Below are 17,000 nucleotides of genomic sequence, written 5' to 3' on the forward strand. Positions count from 1 at the left end.
TTAAGGTCGCAATTTATTCCAGGCGGCCCTATATTTTTGCATTTTACGCTCAGACCACTTAGTTCGTGCACACAATTTGAGCTTAATCGATTATGAGCTTCCTGGGCGGACGAAAAGCAGCAACGCAAGTTTGACACAATTTACACAAATTCACTAAATACAAAATTTTGTGATAATATATTGTGAAAATAAATCGACCATCTCCACTGATTTGGGTATACCCCGTTTGAAATTGATGGTTATTTTTGAAAAGTTAAATATTTTGTGAGAAACTCTGTCTAGAATCTGAACACCAGCGTTGCCAGTTTTATTTTGTGTTGACACTTGACAGTTGTATTTTTTATCATTTTGTTTATTATGACTAGGCTATGACAAGTAAGTAAAATCAGCCAGTTTCTCAAACATGAAAATATATTGATAGCCACCGTAAAGGACGTTTTTTTATCAGTACCTTATTCAAATAGAAGATTCTATTTTGCGAATGCAAAAACACCTCCCATATGAAAGGAAAAAATGGCAAAACGAAATAAGTTTTACAAGAAGCTTTCCCAAATCCCAATTCCCAGTCCGAGGATCAAAATTCTATCGATCAATCAATAGGATTTTTGAAAATCTAGACTAGCCTACTGAAAACTTGCACTGGAACAAAATTTGACTGAGTAATCAGTAAACTGGGGCAAGCAATTCAATTGTGCAGCAAGGATTGCATGCTGTCATTTCGTTTGAGAACTACCGGTAGCTTATGTAGGCTACATCCCATTCTGCTGAATGAAACTTCATCATGAAAACTTCTTAACTTCCAAACTCAATTGAAAAAGCATATAAAAAACTTCATCTGGAAAATATACAATAAAACAATTTTGACTTTGTGAGGTGCCAATTGTGAAAACATGCAGTACTGTACAGTATATACAATTAAAAAATTATGTGATATAACAGCCAGTTAGAACCAGTGTGAAAGACAAGATTCTAGTGAGCTGGTCTCGTTTTGAATCATTGTACATCGCCCAATTTTCCAAAAAAAATCTGACCATATCATTTCAGTTTGAAATCCAGCTTCACATGAATACCCCCTTTCCTGTTTGGTATGAATCAAACATAGAAAAAGAATCAAATGTGATGCTGCCAAATCTACTTTTGTGTGTTGGCTGATAACCGACCATATGCATAAAAACAAAATCACGTCATTTAATCATAGATTGTTATTATGATATACTTTGGTTGAGTTTAGAAACTATATAGCCTACCTTGTGAATAATACAAAGGACAGTAACCCATGTTTCTTCTGCAACTGATTGGTCATGCTTGATCAACTGTAACTTTATTTTTATCTATTATAATAAGTCAGTTTAATTACAAAGATTACAATCTATAAATGCTATGATTAGCTGAGTGGAGTTGTGTTTTAGTAACTCTATAAAGATCTTCAGTTCATTAGTCCAGTTTGTGTGTTATACATCTGTGACTAATTTGAAATTATGGCAACAAAACGACCATTCGAAAGTGATCCTTCAGACAATAGTGAACCTCCAGCCAAGCATCCTGTAGCAATTCTTCCGGCAATCAGCATCGGATCAGTTTCTTCATCAGTTAGTATCATTAATTATGTTTTTCTTTTAAAAAAATATAATAAAACTGAGGTTCCTAAGAAGGTTTAGGAATAACAATGAACATGGTTTGTATGGTCATTTACAAGGCGTTGTCCAGCCTAGCAATTTATAAAATAAAAAATCTGTGACCATTTTAGAAATAATTGTTCAAATAACAACCAATCGCACAATAGGTCTAGTACCGTACTGTATGCGTTAATAAAATATTCTGTGCTATCACAACCATTAAGCACCCAGTAAAATAGAAATCACTCAAAATATCACCTGAATAATTAGGTGCCACATTTAGGAAGCATCTAAATTTCTAAAATGCTTGGCTCCACAGTGTGGAATGGATGCATGCATGACATATATCTGCGTCTAATATCTTGGACATGTTAATACCAGGTTAAGGTAGTTTTGGCCAGTGTTTATAAATTTTGCTACCTGACAGACACAAGTGTAAATAAATCACTAACCTACCTTAGTATTAACTCACTGGAAAACTGCCAGAAAATGCCATTGATGCACAATGTGTGCATTGTGCATATATGTTTATGTATTTAATTTTTTTCTGTTTAACTTCATACGATTGAAAAATATTTAGCAATCATTTATATACATACTACTATTTTTGAAGCTGGTGTACAAGTCTTTGCCCTGGTCATAAATGCTATGATGTGAATTGTGAATATAATTATGTCAAAGATTGGAATCGATCAAAACATATATATTATATAATATTATATTATAGCTCAAAGTGCATTAACAGACTTGCAGTTGTTTATGCTTTTACTAGTTTCTTTTCACTTCACTATTTTGTAACCCTAACCTTCAGGGTTAGGTGAGGGTATCGGAAAAAAAATAGTAAAGCAAAAGTAAAGTAGGCTATTCAAGACACAAAACACCTATATATATACTTCATCCTATGTTTTTGGTTGATTTCGATCTATAATGTCATAGTAGTTTCACCAGGGCGGAGGCTTGACACCAGCTCCCAGTTTTTATGTGATAAAATTGAGTTATATTATATCAAGAAAATGAATTATCTTCTGACAGGTGTCAAACCCACAACAATGCTTGATATGAACGACTCGGTTACATGTCTTGTAATGCAAAGAAATTTATTCTCACACGAGTCAGTTCAATCATATATATATAGCTAAATATCGATTTCGATCAGCTAAAAGCTAGATCATCTTTAGTTAAGCTTATTCAAATATAATTCTATTTAGATTCTATTTGAATAAGCTTAACTGAAGATGATCTAGCTTTTAGCTGATCGAAATCGATATTTAGCTATATATGATTGAACTGACTCATGTGAGAATAAATTTCTTTGCAGTTATATTATATACCGCACAGCATATATCAGACTAGTGTTTGTAATTTCAGGAAGAAATGGACATGAAAATGCTTCTATTTCAAAATAAAAAACTTTGGGAAAAAATTGAAATTCGACGACATGCTGAGTTGGAATTGAAAGAACAAATTGACACTATGGAAGCAAAACAAACAGCTACAGAAGCAACACTTAGTATGGTGAATCGATACTGGGACCAGGTGAATAAAATAAGCTGTTAATTAATAGGTGTACGACTGTACGGTATTATACATTAGGGTGAGGCTGGTGCCCCTCAAAAATTAAAAACTTAAGCTAGTCATTCGGCCCTTTGTATATATGTTCTACAGCCTCTCTTTACTCACTATTAGAAAGAAAAGATGTGAAAAAGGACCATTAAAGGGTGCCAGTTTTGATTTGAAAAAAATGGCGTTTTTGTTAAAAAAACACATAAAGTGCGTTTCTACTGTAATTCAATCAAAAATTTGTTTTTTCCAAATCATCAGCAAAAAAGAACTTCATTGTCAATACCATTTTTCACAGTTTTATGTTGTTGAAAAGATCCAAGGATAAAATAGGAATGATTTATAAAGTCAATTTGTGTCGTTTTCTTTGGTTAGTCAACTTGCAGCACATTTTGAAAGTTTTCTTCCTGCCTACATCCACTGATAAAATCACTTGTGAGTTTAACACCTCTTTCTGCACAATCGTTGATAACCAGCAGAGATTTGATAACATCTTTGGCATTAAGAAAATTGATATCCGTTTTCCACAAGGAGACAGGCCACAAAAACTCTGTGTTGTTCAACACTTCAAAGAAAAACCAAGAGTCTTGTTCTTGTATGTAATTGAGTAGGTGAAAGTGCAAATATCAGGAACTGTGGTTTTCCAAACCCAGTGCCGTATCTTTTTAAGGGTTTTGATGTTTTTTTCAAAAGACAGCAATTTTGTACTTTTAGCTTGCTTGCCACTTTCATTTACTTTGTCACTGAACAAGATCACGGGGACAGATTCTGCTGTCAGATACCAAAGATGTTTTTTGAAGGCAAATAGAGCTGACTCTGCAATTTCTTCATCAATTTCTTTATAAAGGAATATTTTTTTCATAGCTTGATGTCATTGTAAGCAGCATCAGCAGAAGAACCACATTCTATCCACCACTGAACATAAACAAACACAAGAAATTTCACATAGCGTTGAATTTTCTGCATTTGTTTTGGGGTACAAATAGTGTGACTCTTTGGAAGGGCAAGAATTTCTTCGGATAAAAGTGGCATTTTAACAACATAAATCAGTTTTGCTATCCATCTGGCATCACGTATTGTCCCACAGCTCAAGAACGTGAACTTTTTTTGTACATTGGAGATGTCTGCTTGTAGGTAGAAGGCTGATAGTTCAATCAACTCTTTGTAATCATCTCTTGGTGTTTTCTTGGAATGTAAGATAGCTTTCATTACTATAATCAGCTCTTCTTTGTATATTTCAAGTTCAGGGTGAGCATCTTTGATATAGGAAAATTAAATTTTGTCTAAACTACTATACGACGAGGTGTTGAAGTTTTCTTTGAATCTTTAAAATATCATAACATCAGAAGATTTTGATGATTCTATTTGCCGACTATGAAACACCCGGCCGACAATTAGCTCACCTACGTGATGCCTGCATGTAACCCATGCCAAAGTAACGATTTATTTAACTAATTTTAGATGGCAATACAGCCAGCTGTGACGTGGCTAGTATTGGAGCTGGTGGTGTCAAACACCATAGCTCCCACTAATGCTTTGCAGTTCCACTCATCAAGCAGCTTTTCTGTTGCAGTACCGATCAATTCTCCCATAGGCTCTGATGAGCTAGCAGGTAACTTATGCGTTCCTAGTAGTTTAACGCCACTAGGACCAGAAACAAGGACAGGTAGCCTTTCATCGATACCTTTTAAATTGAGGCTGGACATCAGCTTTCTATCCCAATGTAAGGATCCAGTTCCAGGTAACGGAGGTTGCCACTTTTTTTTAATGGCACTGGCAGTTTCTTTAGCTGTTTTGGTGCGATGCCTCAGTGCCTGTGTATAATTAAGGTTCACCTTCGACATGTCTCCACCACACGCAATGATAAATTCCCTTATCATTGTGGAAGCGGTCACTGGGTTAATTTTGTTCCTCATACAACACCCAACTATCGAAGGGTGTTTGAGAATATTACAAGGCACCCGAATCGTTGTGCCATCTTTAACGATTTGACGATGACACCTATTGGAAGATGTTGGCAAAGTAGCTTCAGTTCCCGAGTCATTATCAGATGAAAAGTCTGCTGTTTCATCAAGTGTTGTGTCTATGAATTGTCTAACTTTTTCCTGTCTTCTTCCTTTTTAGCTAATTCTACAAAGTGCTGCTCTCGTTCCATTTTTCTTTTTGTTTTTCTTATTGTTACCATGTCTCGACCTGCAAATGTGGCAATCCTGTCTGTCATCATAATTTCTAAACATTTGACATCTTCTTCCTCCTTAAGCAACTTGAATATGTTTTAAGTCCAAAACGGCATAGTCTTGATTAAAACAAAACATTCTAAAAATTATTATTGCTGTATTGTGATCACGATCAGCGGCATTTATTTTTTGAAACTTTTTTAAATCTTTGTCATAAAAATTAACAAATTTTTCCTCCATATCCTTTTGGGTACCGGTAATTACGTTTATGTTTGCAAGTGAATATAATCTAACTATTTGATTAGCACCTTTTTTGGCAGCAAAGTTAGTGCTGGTGATTAGTGATTATTACACTTTTATACAAACTGCTCTACTGATACATATATTTCTTCAATGGTAAGTTTGGTCAGTTACGCCACTGCACTGTATGTACCTCAGTACATAATTTATAGTATTGCCATAGTAGGCTACATAGATCCATGTTCTATGTTTCTGTAGGCTGAACTGAAATGAATTGAGAACCTATCAGCAAATTGTTGACTACATTAGCCTTATACAGTATATAGCGTATGTTGCTGCCTTTTTGTTCTGCTATGCTGATGGTAGGTAGCCTCCCTCCAAGTAATGCCTCCAATTCTCATGTGTTACAAGCAGTATGACCATTACCTCACCTTGATGATATTCTTGGCCTGTCGAGTAGATCCAAAATTGATTAACATTGCTAAAAATGGCAATTTCTTTAGATTTTGCTATACGAAGCTGGAGGGTATGCATAGCACACCACTGCAGGAATTTGAACATAAAACTGGCACCCCAAGGGGTCAACCAATTTTTCTGAAAGTTTGGATTTTTACTATTTATATGATGTATAACATTTGTTAAAAGGGCCAGAAAAATTGGGAGTCATAGGGGCATCAGCCTCACCCTATTATACATTCATGGTCAATAAAATAGCCTAACCTTTATATTTTCACCATTCACATCAGTTTTTTATGTCATTGCAATGTTCTTCTCAGCTTGATGAAAATATTAAAGTATGTCTGAGAAGATTGGAAGCCAACGAAATACAAGTCGATGAAGAATCATCAAATCAAGATGAAGATGATGTTAAAAAAAGACGTAAGTGTCTTTCAATATCCTTGATTGTTTTAGTTTCAAGGATATTTGACCTTGTCTTTAGATGGACCTCATATGAATCCTTTAAATTTGTGTTTGGAAGTTTATTTGTTAGATTGACTTGTCACTAATACCATTGTTGATTAGCAATAATGTATCTGAACTTTCAAGCTATTACACTTATAATTTTTATTTGTATTTAATCTGAAAAATGTTGTCCACACAATAAATCAATTTTCACTAAAATGTTCCAGGTCGACAAGTACTGGAACTACAAAACTTATATATGTTTTATTATTACTGCACTGGATTGTATGCTACCCTATCATAAAGTTGTTCATTTAGAATCTTGTTGTATTCTGTTATACATGTAGTTCACACGATGCTATACTGCTAGTGGGATTAGCAGTTTCTTGACACGAACGGTGCATGGATACACATCACTCATGGTTGAAGTTCGTTTTTGGTTAATAACAGAATGCACTTATTTTAATGCATCGGTCGTACATTTATCAATGGAAAAATAACTGATTTTCCGGCTGGTTTAATAATGCTGTTACTTCATGCTTCCTACAAAATAAGTAGGCCTAGACTATGTAAGTATGTATGGGTTATTATCACAGCTGCCTTCCTTCGTCTGCTGAGCGATAAGGAGTTCCAGGACATCAAGGACAATGTTTCAAACCGATTGGAATTTTCACGACAAGCATTTGCCAACGTCGTTGATGCTATAACAGATGTCAAAGAAAACCATGCTTCCATCTTGCAGTAAGTCAACATTGATGTGTTTTACCTATTTTTACCTTTTCTAGTTGATTGGTGTCTAAAATCACTTCTTTGAAGGAGAATGCTTTTATAATAAACTACTTAAGGCAAAACTTTGCTGCAATAAACGCTACAAGAACATGATTGTAAAAAATCAAAATTAATGTTTTCTAACTTGTTTTATAGAAGTTTGGAAAATTCTGATCTAGTTGAAAAAACGTTGAAAGAGCAAGTGACTGCATTGGAGGACAGTAACAAGAAACTTCACCAATTAACTACAGATCTCCAGGTGATGTGTGAATCGTGAAGTTATTGCTCTACCTAACTGGTCAATTCTACAATCTACATCCTCTCCCATCTAGATGAATTGAGCAGATGAGTAGGCTAGTTCAACTGGTGCATCCAGGATAAGTAATGCACCCTAACAATCCCAGACAGCAAATCAGTCTGCAGACGTAGAAATGAATCAATGTAAAAAACGGTTGATTTGCTGTCTGGAAATCCTGTCGGGCGAGGCCTTAATTCTTGACACTACACCATCTTTTTTTGGCATTAGTTTTGCTATATATAATAGATTTTTCTTAACTTTTGCTGTTCTTGTGCTCTAGTTGTTGCACTAATTAATTATTTTGTGTCAATGTTTTCGTATAGACCACAGAAAGCCCTTTTATTTGATCAAAATTATATGCTATTTGATACTACTGAAGATAACAGTTTTGTTTTCCAAACATTTGCTTAACATGAGTTTCATTTCTATATTTTGGACTCTTTTTTTTGTCAGATTGACAGGTGCAACGGTTTTGCTCCTCACCTCTTTATTTCCTCGTAACTAACTCTTCATTTCTTGCTATATATATCTTACTTGTCATTTTGTTTATATTGAATAAAATCAAACACTTTTATCAAAGTTTTCTTAATGTCGTATCGAAAGAAATCGTAATTGCCACTGAAGTGCATTGCTCAGACCACGTTTCGAGAGTAGAACCATCTGTGGTCTTGTCGATTCTTTGGTCACAAAGCAGGTGCTTAATCGACTGAGCTATTGGAAAAGTTTCTGTATTACCTTGTTCATGTTCACCACAGGCTGAACATCATAAATTCACAATGGAACGCTCCTGCGTTGAGGAAAAGATTGAAAGCTTGGAGGATCGCGTGGAAGAATTGCAGGAGACGGCAGAGAATGCCAGATGGGAAGTGAAAAAGATCCGACTCCGAGAGGACAGGTGCGTGGTTTATGCTGTTCTGATAAGTGACAGAAGCTTTTTGGTTCTCTGATTCCTATCTCTTTCTCCATTTTGCTTGAAAGAAGCCTGGTTTTCATCCCTAAACATCAGGATCAACCAGTTTTCTGCAATGACCCCTCCTATTGTTCTCTATGGCATACAGTATTCAATTTTCTGACTCCCATCAATCTGGAAAAACAAGTTTTTATCAATGGCAAGATCTACATTCCTTTTAAAACTCAATTTAATGAGTTTTGTTTCGTGTTGGGATGCATCGTTAAAACAATTTACTGTGTGTTTCATTTAGGTTACAGAATTCTCAGCTGAAAGGTAACTTTACCCTTTTTTAATCAATTGACTAAAGCAGTAGAGATAAATTGCAGAATAAGTACCTTCATCTTACATGAGAGCAAAAAAGCTAAGAATTTACGATTATTTCCATTTTCCTTGTTGCCACCAGTATCTGATCTTTCAGACTTACTAGACGACTAGCTGAAGCTATCGATAAATTAAGCAAGGGTGGAGGTGGAGATGGCAACACTGCTAGCTCAGCTACTACGTCACAAGATTCTTCTCAAAAGGTACAAGTCAATCTTCGCAACGTTCATTCTTAAATGTTAATATAAATGTTTAAAGCTTGTTTAAATTGTTTTTGTTGCAATTTATTTGTCTGTTTTATCAACAGCATTATTTTCAAACTAGAACTTTTTTGCTTTTTTGTGGTTTACAAATGCTTGCACTGTAGCCTACCAGTTTTAATTTTCTGGCCCCGGTACGAAACAAAAACTCTGTCATGTTTTTGTCAATGTAAGAAATTCGGATGTTGCTTGCTGCGAAAGAAGTTTTGCTCATGGCATATTTTTTACACCTGATCAAAGCCAACATCATATGATTTTCATTTATCGATTTTAAAGTTTAAACTAAGCTCGAAAGTGTATACATGACGTCACAATGCCGATTATTTACTAACAGAACAGTGAGCGCAGTCCATCGGATGAGGATCAAATACTCGCCGAGAACCGACTCCAAGAGCTAGAAAACATGAAGACTCAACATCAGGAGGCGCTGAAGGAATTGGAAAAGTTGAAAACTGATGTAGGTGAATTTGTTCTTGTTCTCATAGCAAGCCTCTGCGTTGTTTTCTTTTATCTGTCACTATTTGTTGAAAGCTACAGTGGAGATCTGATGTGCAATCTGATGCGTGCAGCATGCATCTGGAGTGGGGTTTACGAGTGTAGATTAGAACTGCCTCGCAAAATCTGCACTTTAAAAAACAAAAATCGATGATGATGATAATGATATGCATTACAATGGAATTAAATTTTGAATATTAGAATGTCTCATGTCTGGCTACGCTAGTTTTTCTTTGTGAAAACAACAAATGAAAATCAGGCGGTTTGTAGATTGTGGTATGATTCTGGATATGAACAACAATGAATTGATGTGCTCATTAATTTTATGCAATACAAACTTTACAGAAATTGTCCCACGCCCTTGCTGCTTTGATGGATGACTTTTTCGTATCACCAAATAAACGAATTTCCACCAAATATGGGATAAATTATGATTTTCTATTAACATTGGGCTCTTGTTTCAGGCCAAAAATATCCCAGAAAGCGCAATCACCCAGTCTCCTGAGTACCGGACACTGAAGTCGCAATTCTCCGTTTTGTATAATGAGAGCGTCCAGATGAAGCAGTTACTGGATGAATCGCGGACTCTCCTTCAGCTCACCAGGAACAACCACTTGAGGAGGATAGAACAGATGGAGGTGACTGATTTAATATTTCTACTGATTCAGGTTTTATCTCTTTTTGATGCGTCAACGAAAGCAGGTTGAAATCGAATTAAGAGTGCTGTGTCTGTCTTAAAAGATTAACTTCTTGTGGAGTGTTTTTCTGCAAGTTACATAGACACAAAGATTACTGTTTTGGTGATGTCTGAACTGTTGATAAAGAAATATTTTTTGTGTGGTGTCACTTGATTAGTCATTGCTTTCTCTCCAGTGCGACGAGTTACAGACACAAAGGAAGTTAAGAAATGAACTTATTCAATTGGAAGACACGCTTGCCAAGGTAATGATAATATTATGGCTGCTCAGTGCTCATTTGTAATATTTTTCGTAATATTTTGTAACTCGTACCTTGAGGAATTTTATCACTTCCTTATATGTGAACAGTGCAAGTGTTTTGTCCGTTCGTCATAATGCTTTTATCATAATACCCATTGTTTGTCCAGGTCCGTCACGACTACGAAGCTCTTCATGCGGAACTGGAGCAGAACCTGGCAGCCAATGAGCAGGCGGGCCCAGTCAACCGTGAAATGCGTCATCTTATTAACAGTTTGCAAAATCACAACCGACAATTAAAAGGCGAAATTCAGCGGTACAAGCGAAAGATGAGAGACCTGCAAAACGACCTGTCAAAGGTAGGCTGCTGTTTACTTCATAAGTTAGGCAAACGTAATCAAAGAAAAATATATCATCATTGACCAACCAGTGATAATGATATTATGATGATGATCATTTTTGTCTGTCCTTTACTGTTAGGCAGATGTGATCACGAGGAATTTATTGTCGTTGATCAATTAGTAGCAACGATGAAGAATATGTTCCTGGGTTGTGGAACTTATTATATTGTAGAACGTATTATCTCATTATTTGAATGTATAGCATCAGCTCCTGGCACTCTTTGTCCTGTCTAACCATTCTCAGCAAACGATAGATCATTGTCCCTGCGTTGGTAAAAATATATCAGAAAAGATCCAAATTCGAAACGTATTCGCCACTACCGCCGAATGTATATTGGTGAGTTGGATCAACTGTGCTTTTACAATCAAGAAAATATCACGAGTTTGAACCCGTCCAGGTGAAGCAAGATGAAATCCGCCGTTTGCAATCTGAGATTAAACAAGACACTCCGAAGGACTCTGAAGTGACCTCAACCTCAGTGAAAACGGAAACTCCTGTCAAACAAGAGGATGAGGAAGATGATGACAAAGCGGAAAAAGGTTGGCGACATTTGTTCCTCTTGGTGCTTTTTGTTGTTTTGTTTGTACCCACCTATCATCACATACACAAAGATTTCGTATACCATGTGCCCAGAATAGCGTGGTACTTGTGAGAGCCAGAAAACGACATAACGGAATTTTAAATGTTATATCTCCACCTCCATAGATGTATTGTTGTATATGTTTGCATTGTTGAATATATTAACTTATTGTCTACCTCCAAGAACCGGACAGCTCCAAAGGGGAAAAGGTCTTCCTAGAGAGTGAGCGTGAAGAGTTGCTGGAACAAGTCCAAGCCAAGCAAGAGGAAGTGGAGGAGCTGAGAAATAAACTCAAGTGAGTTCCTGAAGCATTGCGTGTTGATGAGCCGTAGTGTTGCCATTTGCCTGTTTCCATCGTTCCTTAAGTATCATTGTAATATTCCTTTAAGCCTTAAGAGTTGTCCCAATGTCATAAGACGTCATTTTAGTGCTTTCTTTATCTCGAAATGCAACTCGCGAACTCTGGTTTGGTTGTCATGCTGTGAGGTGATTGACGAGCGATAGGTGATGTAACAAACGAGATATTCGTCTCTCAGTATGACGTCATAATGTAGTATGACAATGCTTTTCAATCTCATAATTGCGTCATCATTCAGAGCCAGTGAGGCCGAAGTTAAGGAAGTGAAATTATTGTTGGAGATGTACAAGACCTTGCCCAAGGAACAACGGGACAAGGTGAACGGTGTTTTCATTTAGATTTCCATGAACAACTTTTTAGCTTTAGATCTATCCGTTATGTACTTCTTTGTACAACTCTTTTCATTTTATGATTTTTGTATTTGGCTTAAGTTGTGATTTACATAAGGTTGGCCTGTTTTTTGTTTTCAGGCGGAAATCCTCGCCAGTGAGAAAGACGCCCGGACGCAGTTTGAGAATCTGGAGGAGCACGTTAACACCCTCAAGGACAATCTCGCTTGTTTAGAAGAAGATAATAAAAGCTGTACCATAGAACTGTCTTCGAAAACCGCACAAATCGAAGAACTCCTTTTAAAATGTAATAAAGAAACAGAAAGAGCCGATCAAGCGGAACAAAGAGAAAAGGAGAGACAGCCAAGAGGACCTGACCCTGAGACTCTTAGGAAAATGAAGGTGAACGGCTTTGTGATGTTTTTATGTCCGAAATTTAGTTTGATTTGTGACGAAGAAGAAAAAGCGTCTCATATGGTAAACTTTGTGGTACCAACTTTGTCGCAACAACTTTGCAGCAACAACTTTGAGGCAACAACTTTGCGGCATCAACTTTGCGGCAGCAACTTTGCGGCAGCAACTTTGAGGCAACAACTTTGTGACATCAACTTTGCGGCAACAACTTTGCGGCAACAACTTTGTGGCATCAACTTTGCGGCAACACCTTTGTGGCATCAACTTTGCGGCAACAACTTTGAGGCAACAACTTTGTGACATCAACTTTGCGGCAACAACTTTGTGGCATCAACTTTGCGGCAACACCTTTGTGGCATCAACTTTGCGGCAGCAACTTTGAGGCAACAACTTTGTGACATCAACTTTGCGGCAACAACTTTGTGGCATCAACTTTGCGGCAACACCTTTGTGGCATCAACTTTGCGGCAACAACTTTGTGACATCAACTTTGCGGCAACAACTTTGTGGCATCAACTTTGCGGCAACACCTTTGTGTTTCCTAATTTTCAATTTGTCATTCTAGGTCTTGGAGGAAACTATTACTGAACAACGGCGCAATTTAGCGGCGACAAAACAGGAAGAAGAAGCCCTCCTCTCAGAGATGGATGTTACTGGGCAGGCGTTCGAGGACATGCAGGAGCAGAACATGAGATTACTGCAACAGCTGAGAGAAAAAGATGATGCAAATTTTAAGCTCATGTCAGAGGTAGCTTACCCGACGTTTTAACCGTTATTGCACACAGCACGTTTAATTTTGTAAAGTTGCAGCGGTTTTCGTCGTTTCTACGCTATCAATTTGTTAATATCAATGAATATAAAACCTCGCACGAGGTCTTGAAACTCCCTGCTAAAATATGACGCAGTCACATTGTACTGTATTTCATTTTTCATGCAACATTGACAACATATTAGACCACATCCTCCGCCCATCAAACGGAGCGGAAAATCTGCACGATTTGACCACAGATTGTTACAAAGTAGTGGTGTAGTCTGAAAAACATCACCGTCACCCATTATTGCATGGTGAAAAGATACATCGTCGATTCCATGAATGATCAAACAATGACCAATGTTTCCCGTTTGATCTTCAATGCATATTTGCACTGTAGGTTGCATATGTTGAACACGATATTCAGTTTACCACAATTTTTTTCCAGCGGATAAAAGCAAATCAAATCCAGAAGTTGCTCCAAGAAGAAAAGACCGTTCTGCAAGAACAATCCATGACATTGCACATGCAGGTAGTTGGGGTTATGAGTGGTACACTTGCTCTTCGATTTAGTAAACGCTATTTCGTGACAGTGATTACGATTATAGTGAAAATGAACAGCATTTTTTTAAATAAAGAATGCTTAAGGTTGTTCTGTTTACTCATTTAATAATCTTTATTTTTATAACATATACTTAATTATTTATTATAATATCTTTATTTGCAGCAAAAGAAGACAGTTTTAGTTTTTGATACGTTTACGTGATCATAGGTATTTTTGTCTCTTTTTGTTCAAACTTTTTGACCGTTTTAACCATCATGTGTTATACTTTTAATTTCATGAAAATAACTCTAAAACTGATCGAATATGACTTAAAACTTCGTTTTGTTTAGTTGAAGCTTTTCAATAGTTATCATTTCCGCAAGGTGGAATCACAAAATCAAGTAGTGCGCCGTCTAGAGGAGAAAGAAAGAGCACTTCTGGCCAGCTTGACGGCGACAGAGAAGGAGATGGCGTTGCGAAATCAAGCCATGGACTTACATAAACGGAAGGTGATGAGTTGAAAACCGTCTCGATTGCATTCATAATGTCGGTGTGGGCCTGGCTGGGTTTCTTCATTTCATATTTTTACATTTACAGTCTTCGAAATTAACGTCGGCAATTGCCGAGGTGATTGCCGACGCAGATGCATGAATGGCGCATCAACGTCGGCAATAAAAATGCCGAGGCCACACGAGCGCTTGTAAGGACCACAGACTACACCACACTAGGATGTTGATTCAATCTTACTATTGCTAGATGTTTTATTTGGTTTACTTCCTACTTTGCCAGCGCTTAGACACGTGCCCATTGTACGCATGACAGATGTTACACAATACTTGGTAGAGAGAATTTGGTGTAGCTTGGCCGGTATATATCTTGCCTGGCCACAAAGCCATCAAACAGGATTGTTACAGTCAGGAACAATTTGTTGCGTTTGTTACTGTCAGGCGGTGGAGATGACGCAAATAACCGAAGACATCCGTCGAGACCTGGAGAAACGGAAAGAGAGAATTAGTATCCTGGAGGAATCAGTTGATAGGAAAGTTGAAACCCTTGAAGAAGAACACTTCAAGTTAAGTAGGATGCAGGTATGGTTAGGTTTTCCTTGTTTTCAACATATTTGATGTTCTCAGTTTCAAAATGATCAGAATTTCAATTATTTTCAATCGGTTTTTATTCCATCGTGGCAGCTTTGACGTATGTAGTTCTCTCTGTATGTAGTTTCGATTTTCTACTGGCTCGTTTTGCTTCCATATATGTTTAGTAGGCTGCCAGCATTCCTCTTCATTTCTAACCAAGACTTATTTCCACAAAATCGAACACATTTCCTTAAATCGACTGTGTATTCCAAGAACGCTTGAAGATGTAGAGTATGTTTTTTTCCATTGATGTTGCTTTCTTTCATCGTTTTAAAACATCTTTCGTCCACCATCCTGTAACCTTTCTGAGCCGTGCAATGTCCATTTCCAATTGCACTTCTCTATAGTCTTCTATAGCCACATTTTGCACATTTCCAATCTTCTGATAGCTTTCTTCATCATTGGTCCTGTTTTAATCTTCATTTGAATCCCAGGAGGATGGTGCGAGATTGCGAAGGAAGCTAGAAAAGCATAAGAAGACGGATGATTTGTACAGCGCTGATGAAGTCCTCATGGAGGAAATCAAAGAGTATAAAGTGAGTACCAGCTGGGAGCATGTCGCCATTGACGACCGTGCATGATAAGCCAAGCCTAGCCTCCAAGTTATACACCTGTCCATCCATGGGTTTGCATTGTGGTCATGCGCTGTTTTAGTAATGCATGGCGCTCTTGGATGACGTCACATTAAGGCAAGACAAGGAAAGCACCAGGATGTTACCATGTCATGTTTAAACGAGCACTTCTATTGTTTTTGTGTCCAGAACTCAGTTGTCAACTTGTGTCCTGATAAGACTCATCAGATTAATAAAAACAACACCTTTTTATAGTAATAAAAAGGACAAAGTGTAAAAGTAAAACTGCAATAAAGATTATAAATTAGAATTTTTGTACGGTTTTGTTGCTTTGTCGTATTTTATTTTCATATTTTAACATATTGTCATGTTTTATTTTCATATTTTTGTCATATCATATTTTAACCTCATAATACTATCTGCGTTATAAAAGTGTTTTTTTTTAACTGAGGAATTTGTGTTTTCAGACCAAATTACGTTGCCCTTGTTGTAACGTGAACAATAAGGACGCGGTGCTAACCAAGTGCTTCCATGTGTTCTGCATCAAATGTATCAAGGCCCGGTACGAAACGAGGCAGCGGAAGTGCCCGAAATGTAACGCCGGGTTCGGTGGAAATGATTTTCATCGGATCTACATCGAATGAAGGATCCGTGGGCTACAACCTAGTCAGCAAATTCCGTCATTTTACATTGATTCAACATGTGCTGACAGTGTAAAAACGACAGATTTTGCTACCTGGGAAATGACAAGATTTATTTTAAGACACTTTTGCGTTCTGTTTACGTTATCTAACGTTAAACGACGGAAAGTCAATTTAAATATGATGCAACGTTATGAAAAAGGGTCGTTTGGAAACCAAGTTTATTTCCTTTTGATTGCAAAAATGGACTAATTCATTGGACTACAAAATGCTGTATTGCTGCTAAATCTTAACCGAACACTGGAACCTTACCATAATAAACAATCATATGCTACAAACCAGTGGGTTATGTTTTTCTTGCAGATATTTTGCAGATTCTATTTCTGCTACATTTAATAAAATGCAACATATGAGAAATGGAAGCTTTTGAAGCAGTATGTCGCCATTGTCATGAAAAGTGTTGTTAAGTTAAATTTTTAGTTAAATGTCTAGCTTCCGCCTTAGATATCTTCAATTTCGCTTCCAGTGGGCTAAAAAATATGAGTGCCTTGTGCAACCGGTTAGTTAGATTGATGAAACGTTATTGAGCGAGAAAATTAAGTTTTGAAAAAGCGGAGAAAAAATACTTGCTTTTTCTCTGTCTTGTTGGGCATGGGCACATTATTAAGTGCCCTATGTGGTCCGCTTTTGGTAAATTAGCAGTAAACCTGCGCTACTTGAAATGGTGAAGACGTAGGGTCGTAGG

The 17,000-nt window shown here is 37.0% G+C and overlaps 1 protein-coding gene across 1 annotated transcript; it reads left to right on the forward strand.

Moving 5' to 3' along the window:
- The first annotated feature begins 1,396 nt into the window (after positions 1-1,396).
- LOC145783867 (E3 ubiquitin-protein ligase BRE1A-like) lies at positions 1,397-16,666 on the forward strand. The gene is made up of 21 exons (XM_082595621.1): positions 1,397-1,589; positions 2,985-3,152; positions 6,370-6,472; positions 7,093-7,237; positions 7,421-7,523; positions 8,318-8,457; positions 8,933-9,038; positions 9,430-9,552; positions 10,055-10,228; positions 10,464-10,532; positions 10,696-10,884; positions 11,325-11,466; positions 11,691-11,802; positions 12,104-12,182; positions 12,336-12,596; positions 13,174-13,356; positions 13,808-13,891; positions 14,287-14,412; positions 14,851-14,991; positions 15,477-15,578; positions 16,082-16,666. Exons 1-21 carry the CDS (start codon positions 1,479-1,481, stop codon positions 16,256-16,258), a joined length of 2,838 nt encoding a protein of 945 aa, XP_082451747.1. The 5' UTR covers positions 1,397-1,478; the 3' UTR covers positions 16,259-16,666.
- Positions 16,667-17,000: the final 334 nt, after the last annotated feature.

Source organism: Aplidium turbinatum, chromosome 15, assembly GCF_918807975.1.
Source record: "Aplidium turbinatum chromosome 15, kaAplTurb1.1, whole genome shotgun sequence".
NCBI lineage: Eukaryota > Metazoa > Chordata > Ascidiacea > Aplousobranchia > Polyclinidae > Aplidium > Aplidium turbinatum.